Below are 11,317 nucleotides of genomic sequence, written 5' to 3'. Positions count from 1 at the left end.
CGGTATGAGGTCCCAAGACGCACTGCAACTTGTTGTTCACACTGTGGTCGGGCGCTGGCAAGGGCTGTTGAGGGGAGAGGGAGAGTGGTGTGAGTATGCTGCAGGTGCCCAGGTGCCTTGCTCTCCCAACCGCTCACTCATATCCATCTGCTCTGCACGGCATGCAGGCGTGACGAGCGAGGAGGAGCTGCTCAGTCCCGATAACAAGATACGCCCGGATGCCTACCTCGATTCCCTGGCTGACGTGCTGCGCCTCAGCACTGCATAGCGTGTAATTGCCGGACCCAGGCCCAGTGGCTCGTGCCATGATATTGCCCGATTGATGCCATGCTGGAGCGAGAGCATGGTTCCTCCTGTCCGTAATTCCCGGCTCAGATGTGTCCAACGTCAAGGAAGAAAGTGGGGCTGTCAGCCTTTTGCTTGTTGCACCACGGCACACAGGTCTCGTGCCTTTGACAGCACCTTCATCCTGTAATAATCACGCGAATCGCTAATGTCACAATCTTCACAGTCAGCAAGGTAGATTTTCGGCATCACCATGGGAGCGTCGGAGTCAGCGGTCAAAGGTGATGGCTTTGCGCTGGTTGCTCTTTCCCTTGGGCCCCTTCTCGTCAAAGCTGGATGCATCCTTGCTTGGCATGCGCAGGATCTTGGTGGCCTCACCCTTGAGGCCCGAGCCACCCTTTTGACGCTCTGCCAGCCGCCGCCGCTTCATCTCGGCCTGAAGTAAGGGGGATGGATTTGGTTATTCAGAGCCCCTCACATTGAGGCACACAGCACGTAGGCGTGCCAAGACAATGAACAATTTGCCCACCCACCCACGAGCACCATTCCTCCCCATGCGCCTCACGTTTCTCATCTTCTCCAGCCGCAGCCCCGCCTCCCGTCGGGCCGCATTGCCCAGGGCATCATCCCAGTCAAAGGTGAGCGACCTGTCCTTCTTCACGCTGGCCCAGTCCGCGAACTCATGCACCAACACCTGCATGGAGCCAGGGATGTGGCGCCATTGTTTCCACTATATGCTCTGGGATCAGGCGTTTGGACAAGCTGCAGGCCTGCAACAAGCAGCAAAGAGTGCCATGGCTTCCAACTGGGCATAGTGTATACACACTCACCTCGTTCTTGCCATTGGGGAGCGTGTGACTGCACAGGCTGCGCAACACCGCAGGGTCTGCCCTCTTCTTCTCAGGACTGGATGCAGGGTTGTTGAGAGGGAGGGCGATGGTATTGCAAATGAGTCGTTCAACTTTGTCAGCAATCGTGGAGAACAAAGGCTGCGACCGACTCACACATGCCCTTGTACCTTTCTTCTAACCCTTCAGCAAACAAACAGCGACTCAATTGCCCATTGCCCCACACACCTGCCCAGGATGAGCCCATGCACTCTGAGCGACAGCTTGTCCTTGGCACCCGCCAGTTTCCTCATAATCTCTACCCCTGGTTGGCGCAGCTCCCCATCAGAAACCTGTGGGGGGAAAGGTGATGCGTCGGGTTGCACTTGTATACAATTGACACATGCACCTGTTTCGGTGGCAACCTGCCGGCAGATCCCGAGGCTAGTCCCACCCCCTCCTGTCCAAAGCATCACCAGCAAGATGTCAGAGTTGGCCCATTTGGCATCTGTCAGCCTGCTCAGGCACAGCTTGATGGGGCTGTTGAAGTCAGAGCCGCCATTGAAAGTCTTCTCCAAAAAGTCCAGCAGGTTATGGATGCTCTTCATGTCCATGTTCAGCTCAAGCTCTCGGACCTGCATGAGGAAGATGGGGTGGAGGAGGCTTGGTCGGAGTACAGGGATCCTGACTCCTTCAGTCAGTATGGGAAAGGAACAACGCGTGGGCGAGTACAATGAAGATCATCAGACACGCATCCCGCTACCAAGCTCAGAAATGGGCTGGGTATGAGTCCAGCCACCAGTCCCTAATTCACACACGGACTGATGTCACGCTCCCTCACCCCCGGTGAATACACACCTCCCCAATCCCCACCATCTCCACATAACAGGCAGAATCTAGCATGCTCACCTCCTGGAGGCCTGCAAACGCAAACACATAGCAGGCCCTGTCTTGCGCCTTGGCTGCCCTCATACACTCCAGCGCCAGCGCCTTTGCCACCGTTTCCCGAGGCCCACGCATGCTGCCTGCGAGCATGGGAGGAGGGTGGGCGCTGGGCAAGATGATTATGGGCTGGAACCTTGCCACCAAGCCCACGTGTCCATGGTACAAGTGCCTGCATGATGCCATCTTCAAAGTTGCTCCCCTGCCCAGGTGTCTTCTGACCTGAGGTATCCACACAGAGGAGAATTGGGCCCCTCTCAGCAGTGGGCCGCACCTCCCTCCTCTCTGGTACGGTGCTGGTGGGGAACTCCGACCAGCCGTCACGCTCGTAGCACTGCAGCGCCTGCTCTGCCAGCTTGGCAAAGAAGAGCAGGCGCGCCTGGCGCACCGTCCTGCCCCTTGCGAGCAGGGCCGCCTACGTGCCGGAGGTTGCAGGGAAGTTGGCCGGCACATCTGCATTGGCAAATCCTGCCTGTGGGGGCCAATGGCAGGGTACCCCCAGCGATCTTGTACACGCTCATGAGAAACCATTCAATTCACGATCCCCAGTCCCTCACCTCTGAGGGCAGCATGCGCGAGAGGTCATCCCCCCTGGTCAACCCCCTGGTCTCCTGCGCCTCCAGCACCGTACGCAGGAGGCCGGGCCGACCCCTGTCATCCAGGTATTGCGTTGGGGCGCGGCGCAGTGGACCCCAGCCGCCACCTCTGTGGGAGTTGGGATCAGAGTACGAGACTATCGGGAATGCCATCCCGGGAGCTTGGGAGCATGTCATGGACGCAGATGTTGAACAGGAACCAAGATCCCTTAATCGCAGCTCTGCATCTTTGAAGAAGGCTGTCTGCTGCACCGGAAGAAATTTGTTGACATGCTGGTGCCATGCCCAGCCACATCTAGTGGCGCCAGGTGATTAAGCAACCCCACGCTTCGGCCCTGCTCCCTGCCTTGCCCCGTGCGCACCTGCCCAACGACCGCACCAGGTCCCGCAGCTCCTTCACATCCTCCAGCTTCTCTCGCAGGGCATCCATGGCCGTCCACCCTTTCCTCCCCCAGATGCCGCCGCCCAGGTCAAATGCATTGGGGTCGCCACGACCGCCCCCCAGCAGCGCCTCCATGCCCTGGATAGTGAGGAGACAGAGGGGAACTCTCATTATTGGGCACGAGGAGACCAAGAGGAAGTCGAGTTGACTTCTGGGAATTGCAAAGAGGCTCATTGCAAGAGAGGTGTCATCATTTCATGCACCAATGAAGCTGACCGGCTTGTTGCTTTCGTCAGGCGAGCAAGCATCACCATTCAATACCCGACCTCAACAAAAGTCCTTTCCTATACCACCACAGCTGATTTGGCTACCTCAACACACCTCAAAAGCGCGTCCAGCGCGAGACAGGGTGGTGAGTGGCTCCCTCCACATCTTCACCAGGGCAGCCACAAGCTTCTGGGCAGCTTCCTCCTCCTTTGTCTTCGGCTCTGTGGAGTCGGGCTCCTCCTCCTCGACTTCGCTGTTGCCCGGCTGAGGCTGGCCCGGGACTGGCGCCCGCGGCTTCCCATCAGCCGCCACAACGTTGGGGTTGCGGATGCCCTGCTTCCCTCCCTCTGCTCGTCGGGCCGCCTCCTCTGCCTGCAGCTCGGCGATGGTCTTGTACACATTTCCGCTGGCATCTCGTGCACGCCCTTCCTCCTCAATCAGCCCAGAGACTGGGAATGCGAGGGGGTTGAGGGATGTGTAGGATGGGGTGCCAGCATCATGTTTGCCTGAATATCCACCATTAAGATTCACTTTGGCAGCTCCAGAACTCAACAAAGTAATTCTCAAGCAGTTTGTGGATGCAATTGCGCTACCTCATGCTTCTGCTTGATCCACTGTTTGCCTCCTCCCACTCACCCGTCTTCTGGTACTGACACACCACTTGCACCAGGCTCTTGAGCAAGGCCTGCAGCACAGCAGGGTACTTTTTGGCAAACCGCCCAACTCCAAGCACGGTGACTCCCCCTGTGGTGTGAGCATGGAGTGGTGAGAACCACGAGCCGGTCTGTTGAAGGCTCGAACTTGGGGAAGAAACCATGAGCCGGCCACACTCCCTGAGACACGCATGTGCACCTATGAAGCACAGCCTAATCCCTGATGCTATGTAAACCATGGATGAACCCACTGGCATCTCTCCAATCCCTAGCGGCTCACTCAGGAGGGCAGCTCGAAGGGGTTCATCAGGCCACCTCAGGTCCTCCAGCTTCCTGTCGCCGCCAACAAACCCAGGGTTCTCAGCCATGGCCACCAACGTCTCGTCGTCGGGCACAAGACCCTCTTGTAGTGCCGCCTGTGTGATGTGATGTGCTTTGAAAGGTGTGGGAAAGGAAGGGCTCCAGTTTGCAGAAATTTCAAGGTTTGTCAAGCTTACAAAGGACAATCCAGCAAGGTTACTTTGCATACTGCATTGAGTTTTTTCTACTGTAATTCATTACATCTCCAAATGCCCATGCCACCAGCAGGTCCGTGCAGCTTACCTGCCAGATGAGCAGACCGCAGGCTGCGTCCTGGAGGGCATCAGCTGTGTCAGAGCCCGAGATGCTGCTGCGGATGTGGCTGAGGCGCAGCAACCAGGGCATGAGGCTGGTGGGAACACTTCCAACATAGCCCAGACCATTGATGAGGTCGGTGTGCCCAGCCATGTGGGGTTGAAGTGCCGCACGTTCCGGCGACGCTACTGCTGTCGGAGTGCGTGGCCCTGATCGTCGTCCCGCATGCGAGTGCTGACGACTGCCTCGATCGGCCGCCATGACAGGCAAGTTGACCTTGCTGCCGTATACTGGGTGCGGGAAGATGCATGCGCATCGGTGCGGTGTCAGATTGGTGGCGGCATTCATGCCAGGAGTGTTCAGGTTCGACATCCTTGAGAACCTCCCGATACAAAGGCCGGGCGGCAAATGATCTTCGAGATCCAATCACGACATGAAAGAATTTTGCGAGGGTTGATTTCCATGCAATGCGGGAGCTGTGTTGGCGACTCTCCTCCGGCATGGAGGTCGCAGCGCGCTAGGATCAAAGGATATCTAAAGCCAGAGTGGCTCAGCGCGCGGGCGCATGCACCCGCAGGTGTTGCATGCAGCGCGAATACCAGCCTACGCATGCCACTGTTCTCCAATAACTCGGCTCAACAGATATTAAAACCTAGTGTTCAGTCATAGTCTAACTAAAACCGACTGCCGCCACATTACTATAAAACTCTGCTCCCGCATCCTTGTACTGGGTTGGGACCGCATTGTCGGCTGGCAGTTTTGAATGCCGCCAATGAAGCGAAGAGCGGACACACAAGATGAGGACGAGTGCCCGTCGACCAGTGCACCCAAGACAATTGGACAGATGGTCGAGCACATTGGCAACAAGCAGGTCCGGTCCACCAGGTTTCGCGAGCTGAAGCGGAAGGAGGACCGACGGAAGAAGGCAGAGAGGAAAAAGCGGCAAGCAGCAGCCGAGAAGGCAGAGAAAGCGGGTGCAGAACCCGTACCGAAGCCGGTCCCCAAGGTAAGGGGGCGGGGTTGCCAGGATGGCCGTGGGGCAGAGTGTAAGTGAAGGGCTGCAAATGCGCCAAGGGCACCTTCACTGTGTGCATGAGCTCCTGGCAACTCATCAGCACAGTTAGTATGAGAATTTCAACACTGGCGCTTCCTCCCATCACCATCTCAGACAATCGAGAACACACGAGAACTGGATGAGACTATTGTTGCGCCGGATGACGAGGAGGTAGCTGCAGAGGAGACACAGGATGAGTTTGCAGGTGAGAAAGGGAGAATTCTCAGGCGTGGCAAAGGGAGAGGGCGATGGCGCCTGAACAGGGGTGCCCTGGTTCTTGGGAGAGTTTTTGGTTGGAGAGTGCAGTTGAGACACACCTTGAACCATGATGGCACCCTCTCCAGGGTCCCCCACTACACCCGCTCACCATTCCTGGGACGTGTTCTCGCAGATCACTTTAAGAGGGTGCGCCCGCCACATGTGCTCATCACCACCTGCTTCAAGCCATCTGGGATCATGTACAAGTTCATAGCCGAGCTTCTGGAGGTGATGATGAGCGCGTACTCGATGCATCTTCATGGGGTGCAATGGCAGCATGAGGGGGGCGTTGCACTCATATTACCGCAGGGAAGGCTGCGGGATGCTGACAGTCCCCCGGTAATCAGGGTCTCATCGCCTCCCACCCCTTTATTCCATACAGGTTTTCCCCAATGCCACATACTACAAGCGCCAGGGTTTCCCGCTGAAAAAGATCGTGCAGTTTGCGAAGAATCGCGACTTCTCAGACGTGGTGGTCATCAACGAGGACAGGAAGATGATCAACGGCATGCTGGTGACCCACCTGCCAGAGGGCCCCACCGCCCAGTTCAGGCTATCAAATCTGAAGCTGTCGACGGAGATCTCGGTATGTGGTGCGGGGCGCTCACGGGGATGAAGCAGGCATGCTTTGCATGGACTCAAGACATGCACAGGGCATGGCTGAGGCCATGGATGCCTTGCACGCATATCCCAGACACTGCCTGGTTGCATGCAGATACTGTGTGACAGTTTGTGATTTGAGGCACAGTATGAACCCCATCACGTTTCAGTAGCCCTCCAAAGCCATACCCCTCCCTTCCCACCTTCCACCACAGAACCACGGCCGCATCTCATCCCATCGCCCAGAGGTGGTGCTGAACAACTTCTCCACTCGACTTGGGCACCGGGTGGGCCGCCTCTTTGCCTCCCTCTTTCACCAGGACCCCGCCTTCCGGGGCAGGAGGGTGGTCACCTTCCACAACCAGCGCGACTTCATCTTCTTCCGGTGCGGAGCGGCCAGTAGGCCAGACATTATTAGGCGTTGAGGGTGGCTGACAAGGCTGTGCCAGTAGGATATGGGAGAAGGATTCCCCATGCTTGCTGGCCACATGGCTGGCCCTTCCAACCTGTCACCAGATCACAAACCCCAACTCTCTATTCCCCCTCTCCAGGCATCATCGCTACATCTTCGAGGAGAAGGCGGACCGGAGGACAAAGGAGGCGCGAGTGCAGGCGCGGCTGCAGGAACTGGGGCCACGCTTCACTCTGCAGCTGGAGTCGCTGCAGAAGGGAACCTTTGACTCCAAGTCTGGCGAGTTTGAGTGGCTGAACAGCGGGGAGCAGGACACCTCCAGGCGCCGCTTCAAGCTCTGAGGCGAGACGCACGTCGGGAGGCTGTGTTTCCTTGCGATGACTCGGATGGTTGCGCTGCCCTGTAACCTGCTTCATCCGCCCGGAGCAGAGCACCGAGATGCTTGCATCCGCTCCACGATGTGGGATGTGTGGGGCGTGGGTGCTTGGAAGTGCCAGTTCCCACCAAGGCTGGGCTCTCTGGCAGGCTGGAGTGCCATGGTCAGAGCTCGCGGTACCTCTTACCAGAGACGTAGTGAAGTACCTGGGGAAGCACCTGCTGGAGGGAGGCGGCAGCGGTCGCCAGGTTCTCCAGGAACTCGTCCTGCAGAGGATGATGGTTCTGAGTTTTTACAAGAGCTGATTGACGTGGGGGCAACCATGGTACAGGAACGGATTCCTGGTGCAGCACTGATGCGGCTGGGCCAGGTTGTTGAGCGCATGTACCAGCTCGTAACCCAATGGAAAAAGAAAGAAAGACCTGCCTGCGCTGGGCGCTTCCCGTCCACAATGTCGGTGATGGCCTTGACGCTGAACATGGGCACGCCAAATAAGCTCGCCGACCAGGCAATGGCTGCAGCCTCCATCTCCTGTGGCGAAGAAGAGGGGATTGTGGGAGTGGAGGGCTGGATGGGAAGAGAGTAATGTGCAAGCTGGCACTAGCTAAATGGACGTCTGCATGACCATGAAATGGGCCAGGCGAGCAGACGCCGCAGCCTGCTGGAATCCCGTCTGCTCAGGACACCCGTTTGGCTCCACCTCCTACCCCGCCCAGCCTCCCTTTCTCCCCTCCCACTTTGACGGAGGTGTCATGCTCCCGCATGATCTCCATGTCCCGCTCGACGTAGTCCAGGGAATTCCCAGAGGACACCAGCCCCGCCTTCAGTCCCAGCGCTGCCTGGAGCTGCGGCGTGGGCAGGGCCGCGTGCAGACCCAGCCCATACTGGTCGAAGCCCTGTGGCAAGAGGATGGTCAAAGAGGAGGATGGTCTGTGTGTGAGCGTCACCCCTAGGAGCACACCCAGGCGGACAAGCATGCGGGTTGGAACTGGCTCTGCGGTGCCCTGGGCGGAGACAGGAATCCCTTGCCAGCGCAGCGCTGCGCACGCCGGCGACGTTTCAGTATCTTCGGACACCCGAAGAGAGCTCTCATGCCCCTGCACCCACCACCCACCACCCAGCGCACCCTCTTACCGGGATCGGGATGCGGCGGTCGTGGTTGACGGTGGCGGTGGAGAGGAAGACGTCGCCGATGGCGGCGCCCTGGGCGCCAAACCCGCCGGCCGTGCCCGTGGAGATGACGAGGTCGGGGTCAAAGGCCTGCAGCGCCAGGTAGGCGGTCAGCGCGGCGGGGACGGTGCCCACGTTGTCCACGCCGTGCTTTCCACACTTGCCGTTCACGACCACGTGCACGTGGGCGCCGGCGTGGGAGCCAGAGAAGGAGACGCAGGGGGCGGGCTCCGGGATGACGCGGGGTGTGTCCTGCACCAAACCCAGGGCCTGGATCAGGGGGGCTGCCTCGGCCTCCATTGCTGGGTGGTTGTGGGGGTGAGAGTGTATGGGGATGAGACACGTGAGGGAGGGTGTCCAGCGACACAGGACACAAGACTGTGCAGTGCTCAATTCAGAAGATGGGGTGCCAGTTGTAAAGTGCATCCCGGGGTTCAAATGCAAGGCCGAGGTCCATGGTAAGCATCAGCCGCCCTGCGACACTCACCAATCAGGACCAGGATGCGCTTGATCTGCTTATCCGTCAGTGAGGCCAGGTACGCAGCCTGGGCAGCCTGCACCTTGCCTGTCACAGTATTTAGGTTGTAACCTCAGGAAAGATTGCAGGTAGCGGCTGTACGTCACTGGATCCTCTCAATGCACAGTGAGCTCCAGTTCCCATGTGGGCACCTGCAGGCGTGCTGACCAGCACGTCGGCCTCGAGACCATGGGACTGCTCCGTCATGATGCTACTCGGTGTAATTATGAGGGGACTTGGACGGCAGGCGAGGTTCAGGCGTGTGTTCTGTGCTGCTTGATCAGGGCCTCGACTCCAAGTGCCGGCGCCACGCACACCCACTGCCAACCCGGGAGCGACGACGGTGAGGACCCTTCAGACCCTTAAAAATGCGACCGATGTCCCGATTTATGACACTGCCAGACAGGTGGTGGAGCACTTCGCCGGAAATCTCACCTCCCTAATCACTGCCGTTGTGCCAACAAGGTTGGGGCGCGGAAATCGGTCATGGGTGACCTCCCGGCCGGGGGATCGCCGCACGCCATCACCACAGAGACCCATAGATGGAGCAGAGGTTGTGCTCTTTCCCAATGCCGTGTCGTGCACCTCGAATCAGCTCGCCCTCATCCCAGGGCAGCTGGCGACGGCTTGTAACTCCACCCAGTGTAGGCCTCAGCATGGTCTTGAGGAGTGCAGACCTATCGATTTGGGATGTGTGACTGCACTTCATTTCCATGAGCACCGATCTGACGCCTGATGAGGCTAGCACTGGAGTTTTGGACACCTTGCAGTGGGTAAGATCACTTCGCTGCGAGCTGCCGTGCACCGCGCACACGCCTCCCGGCCTGTGACACCATTCCTCTACGCTCGCACCCCAGCACCCCAGCAAGCGTGTTCGGCACATCAAGGGCATCCTCGCTCGCAGACTGCCGAGGGGATCTGACGCTGTCTGCGCCGCCCTCTTCGTCCCATGGTCTGAAGCTGGCGCCAAGGATCGCAGCAATGATCCCTCCAGATGCTGGAAGGCCATCTACGTCAGCGAGCGGGTGCGGTTGCTTCCCACAGTACTGTATGGGCTCGTTGTTATCCGTCCAGCTGTGCATAAGGAGTGCATACAGTGAGTGGCCTGCCCGACTGCGGCGAGGTCTGCAGCATGTTACACTCCTTGCGCAACTGACCCTCCATTCCAGGTGCGAGCCTCGAGCGACCCAGACTGGGCACCTGTCTCTTGGGTTGACTCGGACCTGCCCAGTGCAGTTCTGGCCTCCAAGACTGTGCTCCTGTCGCTGTACGGATCCGCCGATGGGATTGAGGTGGACCCTTGTCCCCTGCCCGTCATGCAATCCCCGACCGACGAGTCCAAAAACGGTGCTGAGGACGCGGCTAACTGTGGGCGACAAGAGGTGGAAGAGGTGAGCCGTGCAGATTCCTGCACCCCCTCGCCCAGCTCGTCTGCCAGAGTGCCCCAGGCAGAGCGCGACGCCGATCCCTCACCAGACCAAGCCTGCAATGGAGACGCACAGGCGCAGGCCTTCAGTCCTGCGGCGCCGTCCCCGCTCGCGAGCAAGCAAGGGCAATCAACCTTGCCTGATTCCAACGAGAAGCACTACCCTTTGAGCCGGTGTGACACAAGTGCAGCGCCGGCACACCCCGACACCGGCGCCCCGTCTCTCTGCGCGTGGCGACTAGACCTAGGTTCCATGGTCCGGGTCCCGCCCGACTTCGTGGAATGGGAGGCCGAAAGCGTGGCCCTGCACCTTGATAGCGGCTGGTACGCTTTCCCCACCCCGGGCCTGGACCCCTGCCAGCCGCCAGCAGCCGTTCCAGTGGTGAGGCGGATGCGTGGTGTGCATGGGCGGGCCAGGCCGGGGTCCCACCAGCTGCCAGGTCCTGGTCACGCTGTGGTATGAGTCTCATGCCTGTGGCTTTTGTTTTGAGTATCTTCGCCATCGCCAGCCCAGCATGGCCCCTTACACACTCCCCTGATCCTCCTCTTCCCACCCACCATCACCACCCCAGCAGCCCTCCGGCCTCCAGACGCCCAGCAGGGCAGAGAGCCCTGAGTACGGCTCTCCGCCTCGAAGGGGGGCCGACACGGCCGGCCGCGCGCTGCCGCCGGCCTCGCCCTCGGACGCGGCGGCGGGCGAGCCCGGCGTGCCACGCCGCCTGGCCGCCCTGCTCATGTCGCGCCTGCTGCCAAGCAGTCTGAGCCTGGCGGGCGGCTCCGGCACGGCCACGCCCGCCCTCCCCGGCTCCCAGCCCGGTTCGGAGGCGGGCGACACGGTGCCGGCCCCCTGCCAGCTGGGCCTGGGCCAGCTGGCCGGCGCCGCCGCGGCCTTGGCCGCCCGCCGCGCCGAGGCCGAGCGCCTGCGCGGCCGGGTTGC

General features: G+C 59.8%; 7 protein-coding genes across 7 annotated transcripts in view; 4 read left to right on the top strand and 3 right to left on the bottom strand.

The window, feature by feature from the left end:
• The window catches only part of F751_3144 (4-nitrophenylphosphatase), a gene marked incomplete at both ends in the record, with an annotated part of 3,075 nt that extends 2,807 nt beyond the window's left edge, over nt 1–268 (top strand). Inside the window, one exon of the mRNA XM_011399012.1 lies at nt 168–268. Within this exon, the coding sequence (XP_011397314.1) occupies nt 168–268 (101 nt within the window). The remainder of the gene's footprint in view (nt 1–167) is intronic.
• Nucleotides 269–553: 285 nt separating this feature from the next.
• On the bottom strand, nt 554–4,720 carry F751_3143 (Protein ViaA; the record flags this gene model as incomplete). The annotated part of the gene is made up of 13 exons (XM_011399011.1): nt 554–721; nt 851–979; nt 1,116–1,191; nt 1,362–1,465; nt 1,589–1,747; nt 2,022–2,137; nt 2,277–2,469; nt 2,612–2,759; nt 3,013–3,170; nt 3,414–3,748; nt 3,936–4,043; nt 4,233–4,368; nt 4,556–4,720. The coding sequence occupies 13 exons, from the start codon at nt 4,718–4,720 to the stop codon at nt 554–556; spliced, it is 1,995 nt and encodes a 664-aa protein (XP_011397313.1).
• A 691-nt stretch (nt 4,721–5,411) lies between these two features.
• F751_3142 (Ribosome production factor 1) lies at nt 5,412–7,232 on the top strand (the record flags this gene model as incomplete). Its single annotated transcript, XM_011399010.1, has 6 exons — nt 5,412–5,573; nt 5,736–5,826; nt 6,013–6,107; nt 6,262–6,465; nt 6,695–6,864; nt 7,031–7,232. The coding sequence occupies 6 exons, from the start codon at nt 5,412–5,414 to the stop codon at nt 7,230–7,232; spliced, it is 924 nt and encodes a 307-aa protein (XP_011397312.1).
• A 199-nt stretch (nt 7,233–7,431) lies between these two features.
• F751_3141 (5'-methylthioadenosine/S-adenosylhomocysteine nucleosidase 2) lies at nt 7,432–9,161 on the bottom strand (the record flags this gene model as incomplete). Its single annotated transcript, XM_011399009.1, has 6 exons — nt 7,432–7,533; nt 7,718–7,798; nt 8,005–8,163; nt 8,402–8,739; nt 8,925–9,002; nt 9,107–9,161. 6 exons carry the CDS (start codon nt 9,159–9,161, stop codon nt 7,432–7,434), a joined length of 813 nt encoding a protein of 270 aa, XP_011397311.1.
• Nucleotides 9,162–9,477: 316 nt separating this feature from the next.
• F751_3140 (hypothetical protein) lies at nt 9,478–9,963 on the bottom strand (the record flags this gene model as incomplete). Its single annotated transcript, XM_011399008.1, has 1 exon — nt 9,478–9,963. One exon carries the CDS (start codon nt 9,961–9,963, stop codon nt 9,478–9,480), a length of 486 nt encoding a protein of 161 aa, XP_011397310.1.
• F751_3139 (hypothetical protein) lies at nt 9,690–10,349 on the top strand (the record flags this gene model as incomplete). Its single annotated transcript, XM_011399007.1, has 3 exons — nt 9,690–9,727; nt 9,812–9,979; nt 10,124–10,349. 3 exons carry the CDS (start codon nt 9,690–9,692, stop codon nt 10,347–10,349), a joined length of 432 nt encoding a protein of 143 aa, XP_011397309.1.
• A 284-nt stretch (nt 10,350–10,633) lies between these two features.
• Nucleotides 10,634–11,317, top strand: part of F751_3138 (hypothetical protein) — a gene marked incomplete at both ends in the record, with an annotated part of 2,817 nt that continues 2,133 nt past the window's right edge. The window contains one exon of the mRNA XM_011399006.1: nt 10,634–10,762. Within this exon, the coding sequence (XP_011397308.1) occupies nt 10,634–10,762 (129 nt within the window). The remainder of the gene's footprint in view (nt 10,763–11,317) is intronic.

The sequence above is a fragment of the Auxenochlorella protothecoides genome (assembly GCF_000733215.1).
Source record: "Auxenochlorella protothecoides strain 0710 unplaced genomic scaffold scaffold33, whole genome shotgun sequence".
NCBI classification, from domain to species: Eukaryota; Viridiplantae; Chlorophyta; class Trebouxiophyceae; order Chlorellales; family Chlorellaceae; genus Auxenochlorella; species Auxenochlorella protothecoides.
This window is presented reverse-complemented; position numbering and strand designations above follow the sequence as displayed.